This window comes from Thunnus albacares, chromosome 22 (genome assembly GCF_914725855.1).
Source record: "Thunnus albacares chromosome 22, fThuAlb1.1, whole genome shotgun sequence".
Classification (NCBI taxonomy): Eukaryota; Metazoa; Chordata; class Actinopteri; order Scombriformes; family Scombridae; genus Thunnus; species Thunnus albacares.
This window is the reverse complement of record NC_058127.1, coordinates 24,758,134-24,785,142: the sequence shown is the minus strand read 5'-3', so window position 1 is coordinate 24,785,142 and position 27,009 is coordinate 24,758,134. Positions and strand designations below refer to the sequence as shown.

The following is a 27,009-nucleotide window of genomic DNA, read 5'->3' as shown; positions in this document are numbered from 1 at the left end:
AATTTGGTCAAGCTCAAGAAAAACACAAGTTACAAGAAATAGTGAGTTTTAAACGTTCTTGCACAGTGAGGTTTGGTTGCTGCACTAATTGATTTTGATGGCTACTTGGGAACAGACTGAAAACACAACATGGATGGACAGTGTTGTCACCTTATACTTTTTCGTGAACATATTAGCAAACAGTTGCCTATTTACACATCGAGCAGGCATGAAGCAACACTAGCATTCACTTGAAGTTGTGTTTCTGGTCTCCTTTGTCAAGAATTTCATTATACACTTTTCTTTTAGCTCTGGTTTGGTCTCCACCAATTTCTCAGAAGTTCATGTCTGACTCATTAGTTACTAAATACTCAACTATATTCACCAACTTTTTCTGTCTGCTGTTTGGTTCTGGGTATAGTGTACAGTGGGTTTATCAGAGCTTTTTTAAAGAAAACAGCTGCCTGCTGCACTAGAATTGCTGGGCCATAAAACCAAATCAATGATCTAAAAGAGGCTAAAAACCTTTGATCTGAGGGGACCTGCAGAGTTGGATGATCATTCTCTGTGTGTTCTTCACCATTCACATTATATATAATCATTTTATTCATTGTTAATATAAAAATATTGCATAGTGCAGCTTTAACTTCCTTGTTAAGTGAGTCCAGTGGTTCTTGCAAACAATTTGGCATACACTGTGTTGAGTGAGGTAGCTTCATGCTAGTCTCTCATTGCCAGATCATTTCCATGTGTGTAACCACTGATCCAGGAGTTAAGTCTGGCTGAGCCCACTGTAATTTTGCACACAGGTGCAAAAACAGTCAGGGTGTTTTTTTTCCCCTCAAACCGCTCATCAGAGAGTGGTAATCTCACAGCTGCCTTAACAAGAAAATGTGGAGTTGAAATTTTAAGGTGGGACTTTTTTCACAGCTATGTAGCAACTGATGGCAAACAAACATTACTTTTAGATAGTAAACATATGCTTTCGATATTATTGAAAAAAATCCACAGAATGTATTTGCTTCTTTTCTGCTGTTTGCTCATGTTTTACACTTTTAATCTGCATATAGCCTACACATACTAAATTCTTACATCCCAGTAAGGGAGAAGACTGTGTTTGATAAGAGAGAGTTTCTTTATTTAGGCCACTCATTATCTAGTCTCCTCTAAGCCCATTAGCATTCCAGCTATGGACGAACGGGGGCAGTGAGACCTGATATGTCAACAGTCCTGTCCTGGCAACAGTCATAATGACCAACCTGGTACACAAAAGTCACATGGAGTGGTAATGTAAGATTTGCTGGTGGCTCTGTGGTGTGTGGAGACTTTTTTGTTATTACATACATGTGGTTGGAATGATGTTCATCACTTGTGCCCTTGATGATATTTTGAGCTCCTGTTTTTGTATGTCTTTCTCTCAAGCTATGTTTCTGTTCCACTGTCAAGTAAAGTTTGACCTAGTTTTGAGAGGTTGGCAAAAAACAAAAATGCAAATGAGGAATTTCTCTGATGGGTAAAGGTAAACAGTAAATATCAATCATCAATCATGAAATTAAAGTTAATTATTTATTGAGGCAATTGTACTTTTATTTAAATGTTGTATTTAACTTTTTTAATACCAAAAAAAGAAGGGGGGTTCAAGCACCTCTCATGGTCTTCATTGGCAGCTGGAGTTTGCTCAGTCGCCATGAGGTTTCAAAATCTTGAAATCTTGATCTTGAAATCTTAAAAATAGAAAAAAAAAAACGAAAACTTAGCAAACTCCATCCACCAAATGTACTGCTGGCAAGATTTATCTTAAAGTTGTCAGTTCAAAATCAAATTCGAATGAACAAGATTTAATACATAACTCTTTTGAATCAATTCAAACACAACCTACTTAGCCTAATCCTAAACTAATGTTATGTTATAGAACTGACATCTTTCTCTTCATTTGCAGTGTCTCCACTGCTTCACTTGTGTGAATTCAGATTTGTTGTTGTGGTAATGTTGCTGTCAGAGAGTAGCATTTCTAAAGGCAGCAAATTGCCTCAAATTGAAAAGATCATGATTATGATAATTTTCATCAAATTACTCCCAGATGTTTGGTGTTGTGGTTATCCATTTAGTTTGGTTCACTAGTTCCTCTGCCCTGAATTAACAAAGAGAACAACAATAGCCTAATTGGCTGAGGTCAACAGGACATGCAATAGATCTGTGTGACATTTTACAAACGCCTCCCTGCTGGAATACAAGGCACGACCTGTTGCACTTTTACATAGTGGATTTTTAATTCAATAAGATCATTTCAAATATAGTGTGTAATTTTACCCCACATTGCAATGGCAGTTCAAATTTTGAATAGAAAGCAGCCGCCAACTAATCCATTTTAGAATACATTAAGGCCTTAACAAAAGCTAAATAATAAACATAACACAAAAAGTAAGGAAATTTGTGTTTGGTAGATTATTTCTTTGTTGTAACAATGCTTCTTGGCAATAAATATACCGTTGGAAAGCCTGTTAATTTTCCTTTTAAATGGTGCCACATTTGTAAGGAACATGCATTTGTGGGTTGAGCAGCAGAGCTGAGTATGTGGGTTGCGCCCATGAAAAACTTGCCAAATCTTCTCTGCCAATGTTGTACATGCATTCTCCTAAATACAAAGACACAAGACACACAAACAAATGGCAAAGCAGAGAGGGACTTTACTGTGCATGAACGCGGTCATTTCTGTGGATGGATGTGTATGTCCAAAAATGCCATAATTACATTATTCAAAATTCTACCTTGTACATGATTTCAGAGTGGATTTTCATGATCAATAATGATTGCCAGTGTTGTTGTGGGTACATTAAGACTTGGGGAAACCAACCATTAAGATAAAAAATGTAGGCTTTTCCACTCTGTACATAAAGTTGTCAGATGGTTAAGAGGTTATTGATATGTTTGATAGTGAGAGCTCCTTGAGGTCTTTGTCACACACACATGTGCAAACAGCTATCACTCACTTTTTTAAAAAAGACTTGAAACATCAGTCAAAACCTACAGTTGCACAAAAAGACACCCATGGGACTTTAATGGCTCCATTACTGTGATGGAACCACTGCCTGCTCAGCACCAAACAGGAGACTGACAAAGTTAGCGACTAGCTCGTGAACATAATGGAGTATATAGCAGCTAAAGAGACAGCTATTTTTCTCAGGAATTGGTGGAGACCAAAACAAAATTAAAAGGACAGTGAATATTGGACTTACATTCATCAGGTGGACATTAAATTGACTACAAATGAATGCCAATGTTGCTTTTTGTCTGCTAAGTGTGCATATATGCAGTTGTTTGCTATAGCTAGCATGTTAGCTTATGATTTAAGCTAATAATAACCCAGATATTGTGTTTTCTCTGCCCCCAAGTGGCCAAGTAAATCAAATAATGCAGCTTAAAACCATAAATTGTAACCCCAAAGCTGATAGTTATATGCAATTAGCTATTATATGCTAGTTAATGGTTCAAGGAATAGAACAAATAATTCTGTAGTTCTATATAGCATTTCCCTGTTTCATTTTTTGGCTCATCTGTGAGTTTATTTGAGCAGAACATTTTAATTTAGCACCATGCTAATTGTCAATAACCTTTAGCAATTCCCTGAAAATGCTGGTGAGTCTTTGAACTTTCATAATGGGCATGAGTGTTTTGCCGTTGCTCTGATGCTGATTATAGCACAACAGCATACAGCACTGATGAACTGGTATTTACTCTGAGAATAACAGGCTCGCTCCCCTGAGACAAATCCACTACTACTGTATTAGATTTCCAGCACATCACATTTGCATTGCATTAAAATCGCTGCATGGTGTAATAGATCTAACAGATAATTGGGAATCGCCTCCTAAGTGATTGTTCATATGGGCTGACAGAATGAGGTAACAGATATTATGGATGGGCAAATGGGCGGACAGGCCATGGTGCATGATAAAGAGGTTAGTGCCTTGCTGGAGGTGAATGGAGTACATGATGAGGTGTGTACAAAGACGAATAGGGCTCCTGAGGGTTGTGGGGGAGTGGAGGCCATTATGTTCCATATTAGAAAAAACCTGAAAACTAATCAGAACATGTGTTTTTTGCATACAGAGAATGCACTAATTTGTAAGTAATCAACGTGCAGTATACTTGAGATGTGGGATATACTCAAAAAGGTTCCTCCCTGACCATAATGGAAGAATATGGAGTTAAAATTTTAACTTTATTTCTTCCAACATCCAACTCTGTCTGTTGTTGTCCTTTGGGACAAAAGACACAGGAACTCGTTCATCTCTGCAGTCTCATATCTCCAGTTATCTCATGGGAGAGCAGTGACAGGTGTTACTTCAAACAGGCTGCTGATGCTTGTTCTGAGATAAAGAAATGTGTCTAACAAAAGCCAGAGAGGGTGGCATTACTGGTTGGTCTGCCCTGCTGTTTCATAGTGTCCTGCATTTTATTTTCATTATTTAAACTAAGGTACTTTAGGTATTATCTTTATCTTTTGGATTTGTAGATGATTGCTCATCACCATTTTTGTTGCCATTTTTCTTTTTTCTTTTTTTTTTCATTGGTGAAGCTAGATAGCAAGCTATATAGTGGTCTACAAAACTGTTTTTCTAACCAGGGACAACAGCCTGGACCCAGGCAAGTAATTTCCAAGGCCAAGCAAGAACATAAGAAATCTCTCAGATATGAATATTAGATATTAAGATATTAATGAGGTTAAACTTGACAAAGTATCCACTGAGAATCAACTAGTCAACCAGATGTATGCCGGATCAATCAGTGAACTCTTTAACTGAGTTGTTAGATACTGCATATTTCTTTCCTTTAAATTTACACATTTTAATGGAAATTTGGCAACATTTCCAGAACAGCTGTCATTTCTCAAATAAATTCTAATTCAGCCATGATTCACCATATTAAGCCAAGTGAAAGTTGTGGTGTTTCCAGTGTTTACTTAAAAAATACCAATTGCAAGACAGAACACAGAGGCATAGATCAGTTGTCCATATGGACTAGTCATCCAGTAAAGCCTTGCAAGTTCTCCTTTTAAAATGAAAACCCCACAACAAATAGCATCTGCAATAAAGAGAGTAAAGGGTTCACTCTTCTGTTCGTTGAACAAGTCATTTAGATACAGTGTTACCAACACATTGGCTTTAATTTTAGGGTGGTACAAGGCCAGCTAGGGGAAAGCAGGTGCATGTAAACTGAAATACATACTCTGATTTGCATCTGTACCTCAGAACAATGCAAACTGAAGCACAGTCAGCTGATTCTAGCACAAGCATTCATTCTCTTTGGAATCCCACAGGGTGCCTCTGTAGGGACCCTATGAGTCTAGTGGGACTGTCGGCCCCTGGGGGCTATGTGATGAGGCAGTCACGGAGGAAATTACTTATCGACTCAACGGCTCTTTTCAAACTGCAACCTAATGCTCAGACTGCTGAAAGGGTTATTGAATCAGTGCTGGGTCACTTAGAAGAGGAGAGGGAAACTAGGGGAACCTCTAGCCCTATATTCACCTCCACACTGCTGCTTAAAGGCATGAAAGAAAATGGAAGGCTGTTAGTAGAGCAGCACTTTGGCTGTTTAACTGCTTCAGAAATCTTACACATTTAAAACAACAATGATCAATATTTTTAGATCAAACCTGACTGCAGTCCCCCTCAGCTACAGAGCTTTTAAGGCTCTTTTAGCCTGTTTTGGTTTTCTGGCTCACAAACTCTGATTTCATCATCATTTCCAGCAGCAGCTGGCAGCATGTTTTCAGCAGAAAGTGGAACAACTAGGAGCTAAACAGCCAGATATTTTTCTCAGAAGTGGGTGGAGACCCAAAACAGAGCTGAAAAGAATGAACATAGGACTTAGGGCAGGCAGACACAAGTATGGCTCCAAATTAATGCTCATGTTGCTCTGTGTCTGCTAGATGTGTAAATAGGCAATTGTTTGCTTATTGCCTCTGTCTCATAAATTAGCGTAATCCAGTTTACTTTATTAAAACCAAAAGTACGTTGAAATGTCGCTCCACAGCTGCACCCCATACATTTCCATAAACCCTTTCTACAAAAAGTTGAGTATGAACGTTAATTCTTGGAAACAGTAGTTTGACAGAAGCGTCGTAACTTGAGGTCTATTACTTCATCAACCATCTCCATCTATCTCAAGTTTATTCCCTCACATGATGTCTGTGAGTCATCTCGCAGCCGAGCAAGCGCCTCTTACCTTCTCCCTGCCAACCATGCAGCACCTGACACCCAGGAGCCCAATACAGATATTAATAGAGGTCATGAGTGATTTACAACTTGAAACTTCAAGCACCAGTTTGTATTACCATGTATTAGGTTTAGGAGTCATTTGTCAAATAGTATTTTGGCATTTGGATGAAATATACCTCCTTTAAAGACAAGATTCTGTGGGCTTTTTGAAATGGTTTTCTGGGTCTTGTGCTATGTTAGAATGAATTCCCAATATCTATTTATGGTCACACCTGTCACAAATCAATGCCAAATATAACAATATTTAATTATAAGAGATCAGTACAACACCTTAGAATGGAAAATAAGAAGATGTTTGCTTGACCTGCACATACACACACAAAGGCACACAAACAACTATTTATAACTCCATTTTCAGCACTGGCTCAACTGCACGACAGTAGTACAGTGTACATGGCTCAACATCTGACCCAACTTTGATATCTGGCTTTGATATCATTCTGTCTGTCCCTCCTGCATATGAAAGAGTGAAGGGCAGTGGTTCACATGTAGAGATGGAAACAGAGAATGAAAGCAAGGTTCAGGTAGTTATGGACCTGGAGGAGGAGGTAAACCCTCCTGTTTCTATTTGGATCTTTCTTTATACTCTGTTATTGTTGGGTCGCTGCACTTTGAGCCTGACATTTCCTTCCTCTTTCCCCAGAATGGTCTTAATGCACTGCACCTGGCAGCCAAGGAGGGCCATGTGGACCTGGTCCAGGAGCTGCTGGACAGAGGAGCCGCAGTGGATTCTTCAACAAAGGTAGGATATCTCAGCTTCTCACTGAGTAAACTTCAGTTCCTGAAAAGAAGGAACTGGAAACTCCTAATGAGGAGCTGTGCACACAGTACACAGCTATGTGTTAATTAACTTGAGTTTTTCTAACATTTGGATTTGGATTGTTGGCTGGAAGATTTTTTAATGTGATATGACTTTGTACAACTACCTACAACTATATAATATATATACATCTATGCTAAAACCCCCAATATAACAGATATAACTGCTGGTTGTGGCAGCATACAGCTTCTGTTTTTTGACCCTTACACTTTGTGATTACAAGTTTGATTCTTGACATACAACTACATGACCTACAAGTTTCCTCAAACAAACAAGCAACAAAATCTGTGTCAAATTTAAGAGATCAATTTGAACTTGTGAATGCACCATGGCGTAAAATATAGGAAATATTTAGTTAATGGGGTTATGATGGGTGATTTTAATGAAAAAATGTGAATAAAACATGTCAACTTAGAATATTATATCCATTTACTGTCGTTGACAGCACTGAAAATAAAGACTGTGTTCTATTTGTCCTGTTCAGTCATACAAGCCCTTCAGTGGGTCCAACATTACAAACTGATCTCATGCAGTCAAAAACTGTTCAAACCCACAAAGCTTTATAGTAACTTTGTTCACCGGGAAGTTCTCCTAGGTAAGACATAAGAACATACATACAGAAGCTATTCAATATTGTGGAACATCACGTCACAGCTGAACTGTTAAAAATTCGAAGATACCATCTTTTAATAAGGTTAGGTCATGAGGACAGGGAAAATGCTGATATGAAGCGTGGTAACTTGTATTAGCAGTTGTTATCGTATAAGTCAGTGCTTCCTCTAATTGTCCTTTTGTGTTTTTCATGAATCCAGAAAGGAAACACAGCACTTCACATAGCGTCTCTAGCTGGTCAGGCTGAAGTTGTGAAGATCCTGGTCAAACGAGGAGCTGACATCAATGCACAGTCACAGGTGAGCGTCTGTACTCTGCTGGTGATGTTGTTACTGTCACCCTTTTAAAAAGTCTTTGACAACAGCACCTCTTGTGTTAAGCACCACTAATATTATGTTAGAGAGCCAGAGTTTTAGTTTGGGCCATGTTTTGTTGAGTAAATGTAACTTCTTGTATTTGCTTGTGTGCTGAAGAATGGATTCACTCCACTGTACATGGCTGCCCAAGAGAATCACCTGGATGTGGTGCGATACCTTCTAGAGAATGGAGGCAACCAGAGCACAGCTACAGAGGTGAGAGGAGTGTGTGTGTGTGTGTGTGTGTGTGTGTGTGTGTGTGTGTGTGTGTGTGTGTGTGTGTGTGTGTGTGTGTGTGTGTGTGTGTGTGTGTGTGTGTGCAAGTGTGTGCAAGTGTGTACATGGGACAAGGGGTTTTACTTTTAATACTTATGTTTATATGTGCATTTGCTATCTTTACGAGAGTGAGAAAAGAAGATGCATATCAATCTCTAGTCTATGTGTTAAGAACAAAACAAGAGTCAGGACATGGTTAGCCTAGCTTAGCTTAAAGACTGGGAGCCAGGGCAAACAACTAGCCTGACTCTGTTTCACATTAAAAAATAAACTCAACAACACCCTGAAAGCTCACTAATTTAACACATACAGACATTAGATTAATGTTTATCTTTTATTTCCCAAAATGTTGAACTATTGTTTTCAGAAGATGACCACATAGGACTCTACTATGGCGTCATGTAGCTAATTAGGATCTGGCCTAGAGAGCTCTCACTCATTTGTTCTTGTGACAAAGAACAAATACTTCTCCATTCCCTAGACTGGTTGAGTTAATCAAACTCTGATACCTTGTAAGACAAAATTTGCAAGTGGTTTTTAAAGGCCCGTACTCTTCCTCTTCCTCCTATTCATCCTTTCTCTTCTCTTAGATTTATCTATTCTTCACTCATTCTATTAGGGCTAAATAAATCAACAATCACATGTAAATCAATTTTGTACACCACAGGTAATGTTAATGAAGCTGTTTTTATCATTTCTTTGTAGCAACAAATAAAGCATAGTAACTGTTCAAAAGTCAGGTACCACTGCTGTAGTGATTACTGTAAATTGTCAAAACAGTGGCTGCTTCCATTATTTACTGCAGAGGGCAGGCCTTTATTGGAAACAGGCTTATATCAGAGACAGGTTTTTATGTGTAATTTCCCTTGTTTAATAAGTGTGCTTTATTATTTTTTATAGATATTTTATTTTCCGCTCCTGTTTTAATTGTTCCGGTTTTAATTTGCTGTTGACGGTAACTCAGTGCTTCCTCCATGTTTACCTGTTGTCTTGATAAATTCAGTATAATGTAATAATGTTAATTTCCACAGCACTAATTCTATCAGTGAAACAACAGTTTTTTTTTCTTATGTAACAGAAATGCTGTTTTTACAGTTATTTCCACTCAGTTACTTTGTTCATTTTTGACCGCTGTCGTCAACTAAGCTTCTTGCATGGATGCTTTGCATTAAAAACCATCTAGCTAATCCACATAATCCCTACCTCTCCTGATAGACTTTTAACTTTAAATATAATATAATAATATGTTAATATACAGGAAGTGTTGAGTTTCATCGACAGCGATCCAAAAGACAGCAAAGTAGAAGCAACTGGAGATAACTAGTGAATGAAACAGTATTTGTGTTAAGATGAGAGTTGCACTGATGGATTTAGAGCTGTAGAAATGTACATTAATGCTGAATTCACCACCTGAGCCACTATAGTACAGGTAATTCCAACCCCTCTCAATGTGTTCTTTCAATCCTTCCTCTCATCTGCCCTCTCCTCTCTGTCTTCACTCACCCAGGATGGCTTCACCCCTCTGGCCATCGCCCTTCAGCAGGGCCACAACCAGGTGGTGTCTATTTTACTGGAGAATGATACTAAAGGCAAGGTCCGCCTGCCTGCCTTGCACATTGCTGCCCGCAAGGACGACACAAAGTCAGCTGCCCTGCTCCTCCAGAATGACCACAACGCTGATGTCCAGTCGAAGGTATGTCAATGGCACTGTTTGAGCTCGGGTGTTAGCATGTGTGGAAGCTAATGTGGTGCTACGTGTTTGTGCTAATGTGTCCATACTGTGGTTATAGGGACTTTTTTGAAGCTAAAAAAAGGGATTTGGCTAGGTAGGATCTGGTGATATTTGAGGTACAGAATTCAGTAGGTGACGCATTGAAAACCAGTCAAGATTTCATGTAAACTTTGATGGTTTTAGCATACTAACATTGAGGTTATATATAGACTCTTTGGGTGGAAAGACCTTGTTTACATCTGCTGTTAAAATGTGATCTGTATTTAGGATAAATTATCCTGATAATCAACAACCTGATCATGCTGTGCTCATTATATCCTATCTTTATAATGACATGGTCTCACTTTTCTTGCACATTATGCAGAGCAGGCAAGTAGGTGGAAAGCTGGCGACAATTACGTAGAAGCTGATTTCACAGTACAATAGTGTGAACTTTTTATGTGTGGGCTGAGCTGTAGTTGTAGTATTGGCATTACCGCCAGTAGCGATCAAGTTTCTACCCACAGTAATAAACTTATAATAAACTTCATTTATATAGCACCTTTTTTAACAATGTTACAAAGTGCTTCACAAAAGGATAAAATACAATAAAAAATAATAATAAAATAAAATTCCCACAGCAATAATGTTTTAAGAAGAGATTTAAAAGCAGTGATAGATTAAGCAACTCTAATCTCAGCAGGTAAGTCGTTCCAGAGTTTGGGGGCCTGTACTCCAAAAGCCTGATAGCCCTTTGTCACCAGTTGGGCTCTGGGAATGACCAGAAAGCCACTACCAGTTGATCTAAGAGGGCTAAGGGATTAGTAGATCTTTGATATAATTAGGGGCCTGGTCATAGAGGGAAGCCTGAGTAATACCTGTGTAGAGGGCATTACAGAGATCTAAACGAGAAAAAATAAAGCCATTGACAACCCTGTGTAAATCCTCAAAGAATAAGAAGGATCTATCTTTCGAAATTAACTTAAGTTGAAAGAAACATGACTGAACAACCTTCTTTACTTCGTCATCAAAACAAAGGCCAGAATCAAATAAAACACCCAAATTTCTTGCAGTTGGCTTAACATTATGTGATAGGACTCCAAGATTGCAGACTATCTGACTGAAAGAATTGGGTGTGGCAAACAAGATAATTTCCATTTTGTCATCATCAAGTTTGAGGAAATTTTGAAAAGACTTGACACTTGAGACTTGATATCAGCAAGGCACATGGTAAATTTGGTTAGGCTGTTATCATTAGTGGACTATAATACAGGACATATAACTGGGTGTCATACATGTCAGCATGGTGTGTTCACACCAAACGCAAAGTGAATTTTTCACATGGTGTGATTACATACAAAGTTAATGCAAAGATGCAACGCAAGACCCTTTTAGAGCAACCCAACTTTCAAGACGCTGTAGCAGGATGGAGTGGTCTACTGTATCAAAGGTCACACTCAAGTCTAGCAGGACCAGAATGGAGCTTTCATCTTTATCTGCAGCAAGGAGTAAGTCATTTATCACCTTAAGTAAGGCTGTCTCAGTACTCTAAAACCAGACCGATAGTTATTGAAAATGCTGTTAAAATTCATATAAGCAATCAGTTGAGAGGCAATAACTTTCTCCAATACCTTAGATAAGAACAATATTTTATAAATATGTCGGTAGGCCGAAGTGCTGAGGGTGAGCAGGTCAAGATTAGGTTTCTTTGACATGGGTTGTACAACTGCATGTTTAAAATAAGAAGGAGAAATACCAGTGGCCAAGGAGCAATTACTAATTGATAAGATCCAGGGACTGACAGCGGGTAATACTAATATTAAAAGTTTAGAGGGAATAATATCAAGCTGGGAAGAGGATTTAATATGAGAGACAGTGGTTTCTAGGGCTGAGAGGGAAAATGGCTAAAATTGAGTCAGCATTGCACAGTTTGGGGGGGGTCTGATTTTGAGAGGAGCAATATGGTCAAGGATCGAGAGGCATATATTGTTGAGAGAATTAGCCAAGGCATCAGAGCTTTGTTGCTGCATAAAAGAAGCTTAAGGTATTGGGGAAAGCTAGTTGCTTAAACTTCATCAAAGGCTACCCATAGCAGACGCAGATCAGTAAAAGCTCATGTGAATGTTTTTTCTTACTGTCAATTGTAATGGATTAGGACGGCAATTGCTCAAGATAGGGGCACTAGATCAGAAAGTGTTTTGAAAGGCAAAACACTCCATACTTTGGCAAGTTTGGAAGAGTTGATGGAAGAAGAATGGGATCAGGCCAGACAGGATGGAAAATTAACTACTGAGATTACTAATAACATCTGACTTACTCTGGCTAGTTCTGTCAGCTCTGGAGTTAGTCTGGCAGATTAGATGCAGTTTTATCACACTGTGTTTTATTTATTACATATTTTTCCCTCTTCAGATCAAATATCCAGATGCCAATCACAGCAGATGTGAATAGGGTCCATGTATCCATCAAAAAATATATGTATGGTAGAGTTTATGACAGAAGACCACTAACTTGTCATGATTTACTTTTCCCCTGAAGCTGTGTATAGTGTGTTGGTGTTTCCATCTGTCTGTCTATGCATCGTTCTATTTCTCTCTTTCTCTCTCTCATTCAGTGTCTCTGTGCCTGCCACGTCACTCCTGGTCCTGCCACTAACTGGGTCTCTCCCTCTTTTTCCTTTCTCTCTTTAAATGCTTCTTGTCACACACTTCCCCCATCATCCCCTCCTACCTCGCTGCACCGGTGTCTAAGTGTAGCACTGTCCACTGCATGGAGTGTGCCACTGTCTGCAGGTTGTATGGTGGTGATATCAAAGGCTGCATGCAACTAATGGGGGGGGGGGGGGGTGGATGGATGGGGTGGTTACTTAAGATACAGTTACCTGTTGATGTTGGAGGAATCATTTTCAGTTGTGACTGTTTCTCTGATACCAGATAATGGCTTCAAGTGACGTGGCTAGAGTGACGATGATGAAAATGAACCCCTGAATGTTATTTCTTTCACAGCAACTATGTCTTGACAAAGAACCAATTATGTTGTTATGTAACAAAACACAGTGGAGGCTGCTCAGGGTATATGCATGCATTCAGTGTAATGGCGTTTGTGGTTTAGCTGTTGCAATGCAGTCCTTCTCATTATGACTCATATGAAAAGCTCAGAGGAGAACGGCTATAAATGGGAGAGAAAAAAGAAAGTCCAACAGGGAAGGAAACACAAGCAGAAACACAATCAGACAGCTTATAACAAAGTGTCAGGTACTCAGGTATGGCTAACCCAGGTTAGCCAAACTTAATGGGAAGAGAAAATAAGGTGAACGGTCACAATTTTTTCCTTTCAGCTGTGATGTATTTACTGTAGATTTGCACACACATTGTTTTCTTGTGTTTAGATAATAAAGCTAAAGCTTATTTACAACCTGTCAAGGTCATGTTACTGCTCGTGTTTCTTCCCCCAACATAACTGCAGCAATGTCACCATTTTCTGAAATCCCAAGACCCAAGTTGCAATACGCAGCAAAACCATTTAAATGTCTGTTTGTGACATGTTAGAATGTAGTAGCATAAGTAGAGAAGAGTCACTGAGCCAGCACACTGTCAGTCACACAGCAATGGCTAACATTAGCCTTCATAAGCTACTGGTCATGCCAGACCAAGTAAGGCTGTAGAAGCAAAACCCCTGAGTGTGTTGAGTTGAACAAGGATTCATTTTATTCCGTATGAATCCAACTTCATTTTAAAGAGGAAGAATGTGTATTTTTTCTTTCAAAAGTTACACCGTCTGCCTTTAATGACATTCTGGGGACAGTTAGGAATAGTCTGACAATTGGAAAGAAGTGTTAAGTTTTCACCAAAACGGTAATGACTAAATAGGCAAGGTACTCATGATTTTCTAGTGGAGAGTCTGTAACTTGGGTGCATTGTAAAGTATAGTGAAGCTTTTAGTGCTGAACTGATTTGTTAAAAAGGAGTTTATATAATAGATTGAATTTACAACAGTAACTTAATTAATTAATCAAAGTAATTAATTAGATTAAGTCATTAATGTTGAACATTCATTAGTTCTAGCTTTCCAAGTGTGAGATTTGCTTCTTTTCTGTGTTGTACATAATTGCAAATTGAGTCTTTGAGGGTTTTGGCCTGTTGGTCGGACAAAATGAGCAACATGAATCACTTAAGGGCACTGGAAAATCGTGATTTTATTATTAGTATTTTCTGACATTTTACAGACCAACAACTAATTGATGAATCTAAAGAATTCTTGACAGATTCATCTATAATGAAAACCATCATTAGTTTTAGCCTTACAAGGCCTTAGGCTTTGCTGTATGAACTTGATATCAGCTGCACTGGGAAAACGCATTAAAGACAAGTGACCCACCCCAGCCACGTCACTTGCCAGTATACTATGGGACTGTACATCTGCCTCTGAGGTGCTGTGCATCCGACTACAGCTCAGTAATGTGTCAAACAAGCCTAACTGAACCGATTTTTCCCTCCCTCATTCCTCCTGCTTCAGATGATGGTCAATAGGACTACTGAGGTATACACACGCTCCTTTAATTGTCCACAACTTCACTATACGGTCCCATCCCTTTGTTATTTCTTTTTCCTTTCCACCACCTTTGTTTCTTTCACTTCCACAGCACTGCATGGTGTAAATAAAGAATAATTTGGTTCATTTTACAGTTTCCACAGTTTCTGTTGGTTTGGTATATTAAGAGGCCAACATGCACGGCTGACAGGAATGGCCAAGCTACTGCCGTCTGTGGTCTGCGCTCCAGCACACACAGTCCTACACATAGTCTGCTTATCTTTAGATTTTGGCTTTGGATTTTTTTCATTCATACTCTGTCTGTGTGCATTTTCATTCTTTTTCAGTTTATGTCAATAGATCTGAAAGAGCCTTTTATTTTTGTCATATGTGACCCTCAGTACATTTAGAAATATCTCTAAACAACATCATGATTGAGATGTACGGTTTATTGATTTATTTTAAATGATAACATTTCCCCCCTGTAAGGTTTTGATTTGATGAATACTGTGCTGATGCATTTTTGGAACAGCTATGAATGTATATTGTCTAAATGTCTTGTAATTCTGTCTATTTATGTTGTGTTGCATGACTTAAAGATGCGCTATAAACTTTGAACCAGAACTGGTTAAATAAGTGCCAATATTAGGTTTCACTGCTCCTATATGGAAGCAAAGGAATGCCTAAATTAAAATCAAATAATTTAATCAAATTGAAATTTAATTTTCCATGATTGTGTATTAATATTTTTTAATTTAAATTTAAAAATCATTTTGTAAAATGAGGGTAAAAAAGTAATTTCCAATGTATATTGAGTATTTTCATCCTATAACAGAGAAGCGGGACACTTAAATTAAACTGATATATCTCAAGACACTTGGGGAGAATTATGTAGGGAGGCTCATCTGGTGAATTTAAATACTTGGAGGGAGCTTAAATGGAAAATTATAGCAACGTGCTGTTGGACATCACAGATAACGGCCTGACCAGCTCAGACAAGAAGTGCTAAAGAAAATGTGGGCCACTAATTGGCAGTCATGCTCACATGACTGCCAATGATAATGTCTGAGTAACTATTGTAGGGATGTGCTTGATGCTATTAAAGAAGTGTTTCATTATGATTTGATTCAATATCATTATCAAAATGGCTGTGAAGTATACTGAAAATTATTCAATGGAGTTTTTCATTTAAATTTGGCTGAAATTATACTCAAACAAAAGTAAAAGTGAAAAATTTTCATTTTAGTTTTGTCATACAACATGTGCACACATCTGGAAAATTAAATTTCAAATTGATGAAATGATTTAATTTCAATATTGGCAAGCTTGGTCTTCCATACACCAGGTCCCTGATCAAGTATTTTAAATGCATGCTCGCCTAGACCTTCAAATTACTGGCATATTACTTTTACTCTTTTATTATTACATACAGTGTTAGTTAATAATGGCATGTTAAACTTAAAAAGCTTTCAAAAATATTACCTGCTTGGCCAAAGACTTGGCATTGAATAGCATGTTGCATCCACGCTACCTTAATTTGCACCATTCAAAGCTTTTGACTGTGTAAAGTTTTTAAACCATCACGTTAGTCACTGTATTCTTCACACTTTTGTAAACAACTTTTTCACATTAAATCGGACCAACACTTACAGAATGGCAAGGTAAGGCAAGAATTTCACAACTACTACAACCTGCTCTGCAAACTCTAACTTTTCTCATATACTTCTCATTTCTAACTCTAATACTTCTATGACGTACAGTTAACATAGTGCACTTTGGTGTTGATGAGAAATATATCCTCCTCGTTATGTGCCACTTTATGATTTTACTATAATTTGATGATGTTGATTTTTGATAGTTACTGTAATATTGTTTGTCCATTTTCGTGTCAATCTTGATCTGTGTGTACTGTACGTCTCTCTGTTTTGCTTTTGATTTTGTGTTTTTCATTTCAAAATGGTTTTGGAAGCCAAGGAAAGGCCTTCTTTATTTTTGGTTCTATGATTGATAACCTGCATGGAAGTGACACATGTCTGAGTGTGTTTTTGGGGTTGTGTGTATGGGTGCTATATATTCTGACTTGCATTTTTTAATAACTGCTTATTTTCAGTGACATTTTCTTTTACTTTAATTTCAGTTGACTCTTCTTTCTATTGTCATGCTTGATGTGACTGCTGCATGCTGGGAAAGAGTAGAGGTCAAGAGGCACGAGTCAAAGTTTGAGGACATAAAGGAAAGGCTAACATCTGACCTCTCTCCTCCTCTCTGTCTCTCCCCTGTCTGTCTTCCAGAGTGGATTCACCCCCTTGCATATCGCTGCCCACTATGGGAACGTCAATGTGGCCACACTTCTGCTGAACCGAGGGGCAGCAGTTGACTTCACAGCAAGGGTAAGATACCACACCCACATACACACAAATAAGTAATTTGAGTTTTTTTCCTTAAAAATAATTATAATAATGACATCAATGGAAATATAGGCTATAGGTTAAATTGTTAGACACTTTTACAGACCAACTGAACATACTTGACTTAAACAAACACATTCAAATAATCAAAACACAAGCAAAGGAAAACCTTTTCAGCACTGAAGGTCAAAATGACATCACTAGAGCTACCGTAATTCTCAATGACATCACTAGTGTTTCACTAGGGCTCTCTATAACATCTCTAGCTCTCATCGACATCAGTATTTTTACAGTAGCTCTGTGGATCACTAGACCTCTACTGTAGGTCACAATGACATCTCTAGTTCTCCTGTTGCTCTCAGTGACATCACCAGTATCCCTAGGAATTATGTTTTTTACAAATCTGTGGCGTACAATTTACATCGAATGCCATAGTTCAGTGCCAGTGCAGGAATGCAGTGTGTCCTTTATAAGGCAAAGCAGGAAGTAAGGGTGTGGAGGAGTAAGGGTTAGAGAGTAACCCCCAACTTTCCCTAACTTTGACCAAATGTTTTAATTACCAAAGTCTTAACCTGGTAGTATCTATGGTTGTGTTTTTTTGGGGAAATTTACACTCCAGCAAACCAGAGCCTACGTTGCACAAAGCGAATGTGTTTGCTAAAGTTGCAGTATGCTGAACTCTTTCAGCCGCCTTAACACATAATTAAAGCCCATTTGAATTACAGTCAGTAAATGTGAAGTTCTCAGTCCTTGTCTTCTCCCTGCCCTCCCCTCATCTTTTTTTATTGAGCCTGTATGTTTGCTCCAAGATCTACAAGCACTCTCACACACACACACACACACACAAAGAAACCCCTCTTTAAGTGGAGTAAGACAAAACCCAAGGAGAGTGGTTTTAACTGATGCTGTGAAAAGATCAGACTTAAATTGTAGACAAGGTGTCTTTCCAAATACCAGCAACCCCCCCTTCCATGTCCTGCCTCGCCCCAAGCTTACTGAGCAATCCAAAATGTTAACTTTCATCTCTGATCAGACCTTTTCAGATGTGAGTTTTTGTCTCTTTAATCAATATGATCCTGAAAACACATTCAGATGTGCTATTTTTAGCCATGTTAACAGTGAGGATGAAAATAGCTCTTTTGCACCTCACCCTCTGCAAGAAAAAGAAAGATTTTGTGGTATTTTTGTATATGGTATATTTGTATTTTATTGATGTTTATTTACGTATGAGAACTCACTTTTAATTGTTTTTAATATCTGTGTTTACATTAAGATAAATATCTTTCAATTAACGTAGTATTCACCCCTCATATACTATAAGGGATTTAATTTGAATACCTGTTGTACCATAAACCAACCTGTGCCATTTTTTAATGAATGCTCATAGATACAAATATTTTGAGTGTGTGTAAATGTATTTGACTAAAAACCAGCATTTGTCCTCCTTGTAGAACGGGATTACTCCCCTACATGTGGCCTCCAAGCGTGGCAACACTAACATGGTTCGCCTGTTGTTGGACCGTGGCTCTCAGATTGACGCTAAAACAAGGGTGAGTGCTCTGAAGAACAGAACCAATAATCTCTAATTACTCGTAATTACATCCATAGTAGCAACAAATGGCCAGCCAGTTACTATCATCAACATTAGAGACAGCAGATGTGGATGTGAGCCAGTCACTGTTGTTTTCAGTTCAGTTGGATCCCAGTGGGTCAGTGGATTAAATTCAGTATCAGTGCCCGCTATCAGTCAAGGCAGTCATGTTATTAGCTGTATTGGATTCTGACATACAAACGACATCCAGCCTGGCTTAGTCACCGGATACATCTGCATGCAGGGAATAACAACTTACAGATTAAAAGCTGTATTGACACTGGTAAAATAAAACGTGTATGAATAAAAAGGACAGTATATGTTTGTTTATGGTTGATTTTAATTTAGATCTTAGAAATAAAAGGCAGTAGCAGTTAAATCCTGTCCTTCCACTTTGCCCATATTATGTGAACACAGCATGACAATGAGCTAACCTCAATTATTCTAATCATATTATGACTTTGATATGCCAGGGCAGTGTCACTTCATTACTGTTACTATTAATATGCATACATATGAATACGTTTGTGTGTGTGTGTGTGTGTGTGTGTTTCCATAGGATGGTCTGACTCCCCTCCACTGTGCGGCTCGGAGTGGACATGATACAGCTGTGGAGCTGCTGCTGGAGAGAGGAGCACCCTTGCTGGCCAGGACCAAGGTGTGTGTCACTGCTTGTTTCCACAGATATGTGCATCTGACACAAACTCACAACACCGTCCATTCACACTGTACATGTTAATCCTGTTTACTCCAAAGAAAGTGAACTCAAGCATTTCACCATTTATATTCATTCAGACCCAGGCAGGTTGGCACAACATGGACAGAAGAATGTTGCCCATTCACTTCTCCAAACTCTTCTTTAACTCATACTCATTTGACAAAGCGTTCCCTGTACACAGTCTATGAAATGGAACCACTATATAAAGTATATAGGCTAATATCAAAAAACAGCTCCTTAGTCTTGAATCTGCTGAAACTATTTATAACAGAAACAGTAGGACATTTTAGAAATAAGCTTGTTGAGAAGATATCTATGCTATGCTACGCTATCAGTTGCATCAAATGTAGAAATAGAGATGTAAAAACAAGACATAGTGCCTTTAAAAGTGTTGAGTTATTACTTTGTAACTTTGCTATGAAAAAAGCTCAGGTGACTCCTGGATATATCGTTCAGTTTGCCTTTTTTCAAGGCATATTTTGGCACTTTTGACAAAGCTAGGATATCTCTGCTGGCTGTAGCTTCCCCTACTCTCAGTCGTGCTAAGCTAGGCTAAAAATGTCCCACACCAAATGGGACAAATGTATCAATCTTCTTGTTTGATCCTAGTTGAAACAGCATTTTTAAGTATGCTCCATGTCAGCAGTATTTAATAACAGAAAACACTTTGAAGCTGCATCAATCTTTTTTTTTTTTTTTTTTTTTTTTTTTTTTTTTTTACATCACACACGTTGGACATGATAAATAGGCAAGCAGTTGCCTATTTACACATCCAGCGGACACAGAGCAGCATTAGCATTCATTTGAAGTCACGTTTGTGTCCACTTGACAAATGTAAGACTAATATTCACTCTCCTTTTGGTTTCCATCAACTTCTGAGAAAAAAAATATATGCTTCTTTAGCTGCTAAATTTTCCACTATGTTCACTAGGTAGTTGGTAACTGGCTATTTGTTGTTCATATAAAAATATTGATAGAGCAGCTTTAAGAAGCCCCCTCACACACTTAACCAGATTTTTCTTGAATCAGTGGATTCTTTCAGTCATCATGGTGCCATGTACACGCAATGATCTAAAAGGCTTTAGTGTTGTAGTTACAGTACATTCTTCTACAGCCACACTATTTATCTCCATCAAACTACATTTTTTTTTCTTCCACTTCTCAGAACGGCTTGTCTCCTCTTCACATGGCTGCACAAGGCGACCATGTGGAATGTGTCAAACACCTTCTGCAGCACAAGGCGCCTGTTGATGATGTCACGTTGGACTACCTGACAGCGTTACATGTGGCAGCACACTGCGGCCACTACAGAGTCACCAAACTGCTGTTGGATAAGAGGGCCAACCCCAACGCCAGGGCACTGGTATGACACAAAGTTGTTCTGTCACTTTAAACCCGCTGTTGATATTGGACCAGTGATAAGAAACAACAAAGAGGATTAAAATATAAATATACAAGGATATAGAATAATTAAAGAATATAGCCATAAAAAATAGCTGTAATAAATATTGTTTGGGTTCATTGTTCAGTATCTTTGCGTCACGTTTCCCCACAGAATGGCTTCACTCCGCTGCACATAGCCTGTAAGAAGAACCGTGTGAAAGTGATGGAGCTACTGGTGAAATATGGAGCCTCTATCCAGGCCATCACAGAGGTACTTTACACCCTTGAGTGAAAGAGAATCCGCAGAAATGTTTAGAATTTCTTTGAATCTACTGGGGCAACCAGATGTGTGGGGGTCTTCTTGGTATTATATGTCTGGCTTTACCACACAGAGTGATATCAGAGAGAACATCTAGATAGTACCCAGTAGATACAGGTAGTTAATCTAGTATTCTTCTGATACTGCCAACTCACTGTATTGTCATGATAGTTTATGTTTTCCATGTTATCACTGCTATAAAATTTATATTAAGTCAATATTTAAATGAACTGTTGAAACAGTGAACACCTCTGGACTCTGAATGTGCACAAAAACTGTATACTTTGATAATAATTTTCAATTGTACCTTTTTGGCAAGAAGCTTCAAAATCTAATCGCTAAAGTTTTTTCATATATAGCTAAACCACACAGAGCTCAAGCTACACAAAGACCATATAAGCCTTGCTAAACAGTGACCACTGTGGCCACAAGTGACAATTAATAATGGTAAATGTTAAAACACAGGACAAATTGTTTGCAAAATGACAGTACGGCAATATCTAGCTAAAGATTGCTACATTAGCAAACATTAGCCACGATAAGCTACTGACTAGACCAAGTAAGGCTGTGGCAGAATAGCTCCTGAGTGTACTGAATTGAACAAAGGTGTGTTTTTTATTGCTGATGAATTCAACATTTATTTTGTAAGAGAAATATTGTGTTATTTCCTCTTTCAAAAGTTACATACCGTAACTTTACAAATGTATCCCACAACTGTGGGTAGATAGCTTAAAAGAAGTTTGACACTGTTTATACAACTTGAAAAATGGAGGTAAAACTCCAGGAGGAAATGGTGCCTTTGAGCCGTTCTGTTTAGAAGAGATTGATGTCGATGCCTGTTTCAAATGACATAATGCCCCTAGCCAGATCATCTATGCCTGGATCGGTGACATGATAGTAAAATTTAAGATAAATGCTGTTCTTTTTGTTAATACTTTAGTCTACTTAGTGCTTGTTTAAAACTTTTTATATGTGGTCATTTTTCTACATGCTTTCTTTTTATTTTAAGTCTGTTGACAGACAGTTCTGTCCTCATCTTCTGAATAGTGTTTCCTACCTATGCTGTTGCCAAGTCTATTCTAAGGGAAGTAGGTGTTTGCTGACCAAAAATCACTAGAAATGTAATGTACTTTTTTGCATATTAATTCATTTGATGAACTCTTTTAATGTTCGACATGACTGACATTTTATCCTATTGTTCTTCTTTTACCTCCCCTCCTTTGTCCAGTCTGGTTTGACTCCCATCCACGTAGCAGCCTTCATGGGTCACCTGAACATCGTGCTGCTGCTGCTGCAGAACGGAGCCTCGCCAGATGTCAGCAACATTGTGAGTGACAAACCAATCAGGGAGAGGGAAGGGAAATAATGTGATAATCCATACTCAAGTAATTTTGTTATCTTCAAGTCAGGAAAAAGATGGAGAAAAATTGAAGTGATCTGTTATTTATTTCAATAATATGTGGGTTGACCCTACTGACTGATATGATGCTGTATGTTGTGTGCAGCGTGGAGAAACAGCATTACACATGGCAGCTAGGGCGGGGCAGGTGGAGGTTGTCAGATGTCTGCTGAGGAACGGAGCGATGGTGGATGCCAGGGCTCGGGTAAGATTACCGCATGATGTCATCACAAAGAGCTTCACTGTGTGCTTGGGTGAAATCGTTCTCATTTTGCTGGATAAGCTTCTATTTCCTGAAAAGTGCTCATTCTTATACTGTGTTCTCTTCAGGAGGACCAGACGCCCCTCCACATTGCCTCCCGTCTGGGGAAAACAGAGATTGTCCAGCTGCTGTTGCAACACATGGCCCATCCTGATGCTGCCACAACCAACGGCTACACCCCCCTCCACATCTCCGCCAGGGAGGGGCAGGTGGAGACGGCCTCTGTCCTGCTGGAGGCCGGGGCTTCACACTCGATGGCCACCAAGGTGGGTGGGGGAGCCATGTTTGTCTTTAAACATGACGATTAAACTAAGAAGCTTTCAGCGTTTCCTTCAGAATTTCATAATTTGATTTAATGAGGAACAAAGTCAGCCATGTACAAAATAGTCTATGAGGTTAGGAATGAAAAGAATGGTTAAACATTTTTGGAAATATGCTTATTTGCTTTGTTTCTGAGATTGACATGAGAAGAATGGATATCAATCTAGTGTCTGTGTGTTAAGTACTGGGGTCAGGATGTGGTTAGTTTAGTTTAGCATAAAGACTGGAAACATCTAGCCTCACTGATTAGCATGTTATACCTTATTTGTTTAAAAAAATCAGAAATGTAAAAACAACAATTAGTGACTACAGCTTGAAGGACAGTCTCTTGAACGTGAAGTTAGAATTTATTAGTGGGTTCAACAAATTCTATGAAACATAAAACATATCCATTTAATTTAAGCTAATTATCATCGGGGTTCCCTACCAGAACAACAGTGCTTTTTTCTGCAGGGTGTAAAGCTAGCCTGCATAACTTCTGCTGAAGAGCACTGAACAGTAAATGCTAAAACATAGTGCAACAGTAGTATAGAAGAGTCATAAAATCAGTAATGTCAGTAACACAACAGTCTAAAGTTAGTTAACATTAGCCACCATAAGCTACTGGTCATACCAGACCAAATGAGGGTGTAGCAGCAAAACTCTTGAGGGTTTTCAATTGATCTCTGGTGTGTTTAACTGCTTATGAATTCACCTTTCCATTTGTGGGAGGACAATTGTATTATTTCTATAACAAGATTTACATAATCTGGCTTTATTTTGCATTTTTACATTGTGTTTCAGGTGCCACCCAAGTTGAGATGACAGTTGTTTAGTCCTGTGGAGGTGTACCTCAATTGTTAGCACAATAACAAATATCCTACATATTGCATTATATAGCAAATGAGAGTAGGATGAAATAATGAATTTTGTATATAGTAAAGACAATTTCTACAACAAAACAACCAAATCAATTAAAAGTAATACATAAAATGCACAGTGAAGTGAATGAAAGTTTGCAATACTCGCTTCTGTATTTATAATACAAGGTGTACAGATGAAGGAGCAGACTGGTAGAAATGTGTTTTTAAATGTAAATACACTCAAAGTCATAATGACATGGTGGCCTCTCCTGAAGTGTCAGATAAAGAGGTTACAGTATTACAGTAGCTGCAGGTTTCTGTCTGTGTGACCCAGTTCTGATGAATGATTAATGTCACTGTAAAGCTGCTGCTTTCTACTGAAATGTGCATGAAGCCTGAACTCAATCAAGTGATTTATCATCATCACCATGGAGGTGTCTACCGCAAGAGGCTACACAGTCAAGATCTTCACTTTGCATCCAGTTTAGGACAGATTAGTCCTTTAATTTATTCATACGGTATGGAGGGTCAGACAAAGTGCTTTCTGATGTGTTTGTCAAGGTTCAGTGGTTCAGCTCTCTCACACTCTTGATGTGTCTCTCCCTGGCTTTTCTCTGGGGGGAGGAAGGGTGTGGCTGTTGCTATGGAAACCAAACCAAGGAAAGTTATTGTAATGCAGTAACACAAGTGTAATATTATCCATCCATCCGAGCTTGTTTTTGTTATTTTTCTCACAACACTGTGTGTTTTCTCAGTCTTAGTCTCCCTCCCCGTCCCCCCTCCATCCGTCTCCTCTTTATCTTTTTCCTTCTTTTTGTGCAAATACCTCTTATATCAGATATAATCCAGGGTTTGACAAACAAAGGACTGCTCCCTCCATGGGCAGGGCTCGGTCATAAACACACTGGTCATGTGGTTTTCTGTCAGCACCAGTCTGGTTCAGTGTTTCAAAATAGTTCCAAGAGCTCCCTCTGCTGGTTTCACTGTGGAAGTTAAAGGACTCTGATTTATGATTTTGGTTTTAAGTTACCTGGGATTGCATCAGCATGTGAACAGGCTAGGTGTTCTTAATTGTTTTTATGTCACCAACAAAACAGACATCAGACATTAGACTCCAGGGAATCCTATCTGATGAGATTGTGACACAGGTATGGGGAGATTTTAGGGTTTTTTTGTATATTTCAACAACACATTGGATTAGAATAGTTATTAAAATACGTTGTCATGTAGCACCCTGGTGGCCCGGTTATAGGCTCCAACTATGAACCATAGTGTCCCTGGTACCTGGCCAGAGACCTTTGTTGCATCTCTCTCTCTCTCTCTCCCCTAATTTCCTGTCATCTCTCTACTGTCATCTCTTTAATAAAGGCATTAAGTGCTTAAAACCTTATCTAAAAATATGAAATCATTACAAATGAAATTAAGCAATACCTCATTTTGCTTGTCAACTCATGCCCCCCTTGACCCTCCTGAAGGACCCCACACCCCACTTTAACCCTTCCGAAACCTTCTGAAATTGTATATGATTTGACATTGTTTTATATCATTATTTATCCATTTTAGACCTTTACAAACAAGAGTTTACTGTTTTTGTGAGATTGCTGGCAACCATTTTGACTCTCTCAGCCAATCACAAGCTGTGTTATTGGGTGGCAATGATGGTCACAACATGATGCATATCCAGTTCACAAACATGACTAGCAACAACTATGCTATGTTCAGAGCATTTGCAGATCTACTGCAGCATAGGCGCAACCTTTAGAGAGGACGTAATGATGAAGATAGTTTATCAGAAGCTATCTTCATCATTATAGTGAGGTAGGATTTTGTATTAATGTAAATGGCTAGGGTCATTTATACAAAATAATGAAACAATGATGTATACTAATTTACATAAAAGCAAATTTTCATATCATACATACTGTAGGCCTGTTTTAAAGCAGCCAACATATAGAACACTGTAGGCCACACTCAGCCATGGAGGAGAGAAAGATACACACATCTCCTGTAAGGAATATTTAGGGTACATGAACTATAGCTTACATGTACATTCATAAGTAAGAAGGGCTGAGACAATATATTACAACATATTATTCATTTTCAAGGGGTGCTGCAACACCCTCAGCACCCACATTCCCCGCATCCGTGGTGGAACAGTCACTTTATTTTTATTTTTTCACTGATTGAAGCCTTTGGGCTACAATTTTAACAACACTTACAGACATTTTTTGCAGGAAATTAATTTGGTCCTCAAATGGCTCAGTCACGCTGGGGAGAAAGATACAAATTATGTGCTTACGGTATTGAATTGCAGAGTAGGAAAAAAAGGATTGGAGTTGACCTGCATGAACCTGTGAATACTGTAGATATCTTGTTTTCACTGTGTTGAAACATATTCCTCAATCTCCCTTCCTGTGTTTTTTCTGTCCACAGAAAGGTTTTACTCCCCTGCATGTGGCCTCAAAGTACGGCAGCCTAGATGTAGCCAAACTTCTGCTGCAGCGTTGTGCTACACCTGATTCTGCTGGGAAGGTATGCATCAAAACCAAATCTTTCCAACTAGTATCTTTATATACTGTATATTATATGATCCGTCTACTCTGTTAAATTTTGTTAATGTTTCGAGAGTTTTCCTGCATGAAAATGTAATGCAAGTATTTGACTTGAAATGGTGTGTTGCTATTTTTCTGTATTGAGGTTAAGTTGTCTGCAAGCGCACCGGTAAGCCTAGTTTGAATAAAATCAGCCATTCCTTCATTTATATTAACTATGGTTTATTCCAGAAAACAAAAATCAGATAACAGATGCCATTTTACATCAAGATTCCTTTTTTTCTTTGAATATGTTCTTTGCGTCATAACAAGGACCCACCTCGTGATCCTTCCAGCTTTTGTTGTCTAATATAACTCTAATTCATCTCAACCTGCAGTCTAACTCACCTTTAACAGGTCTTATTAACTAATTGTTTGTGTGTGTGTGTGTTCAGTATTAATGGCTTCTTGCTGCACTAACCGCTGTTTAATCCCTGTACGCTCACCATCCCTCCCTTACAGAATGGCCTCACCCCGCTCCATGTCGCAGCACATTACGATAACCAGAAGGTGGCGCTCCTGCTTTTGGACAAAGGAGCGTCCCCCCACACCATGGCGAAGGTGAGAGTCCCACAAAAACAGCTGTAGACACTGTGCTGGGGATCAT

General features: G+C 38.6%; 1 protein-coding gene across 3 annotated transcripts in view; it reads left to right on the top strand.

Moving 5' to 3' along the window:
* The window catches only part of ank2b (ankyrin 2b, neuronal), a 149,456-nt gene that overhangs the window by 68,985 nt on the left and 53,462 nt on the right, over window positions 1-27,009 (top strand). For all 3 annotated transcript variants that reach the window (XM_044341039.1, XM_044341040.1, XM_044341038.1), the window contains exons 3-16: window positions 6,907-7,005; window positions 7,896-7,994; window positions 8,169-8,267; window positions 9,835-10,020; window positions 16,860-16,958; window positions 18,428-18,526; window positions 19,127-19,225; window positions 20,451-20,648; window positions 20,841-20,939; window positions 22,216-22,314; window positions 22,493-22,591; window positions 22,717-22,914; window positions 26,245-26,343; window positions 26,865-26,963. In XM_044341039.1, coding sequence (XP_044196974.1) covers window positions 6,907-7,005; window positions 7,896-7,994; window positions 8,169-8,267; window positions 9,835-10,020; window positions 16,860-16,958; window positions 18,428-18,526; window positions 19,127-19,225; window positions 20,451-20,648; window positions 20,841-20,939; window positions 22,216-22,314; window positions 22,493-22,591; window positions 22,717-22,914; window positions 26,245-26,343; window positions 26,865-26,963 — 1,671 coding nt within the window. The remainder of the gene's footprint in view (window positions 1-6,906; window positions 7,006-7,895; window positions 7,995-8,168; window positions 8,268-9,834; window positions 10,021-16,859; window positions 16,959-18,427; window positions 18,527-19,126; window positions 19,226-20,450; window positions 20,649-20,840; window positions 20,940-22,215; window positions 22,315-22,492; window positions 22,592-22,716; window positions 22,915-26,244; window positions 26,344-26,864; window positions 26,964-27,009) is intronic.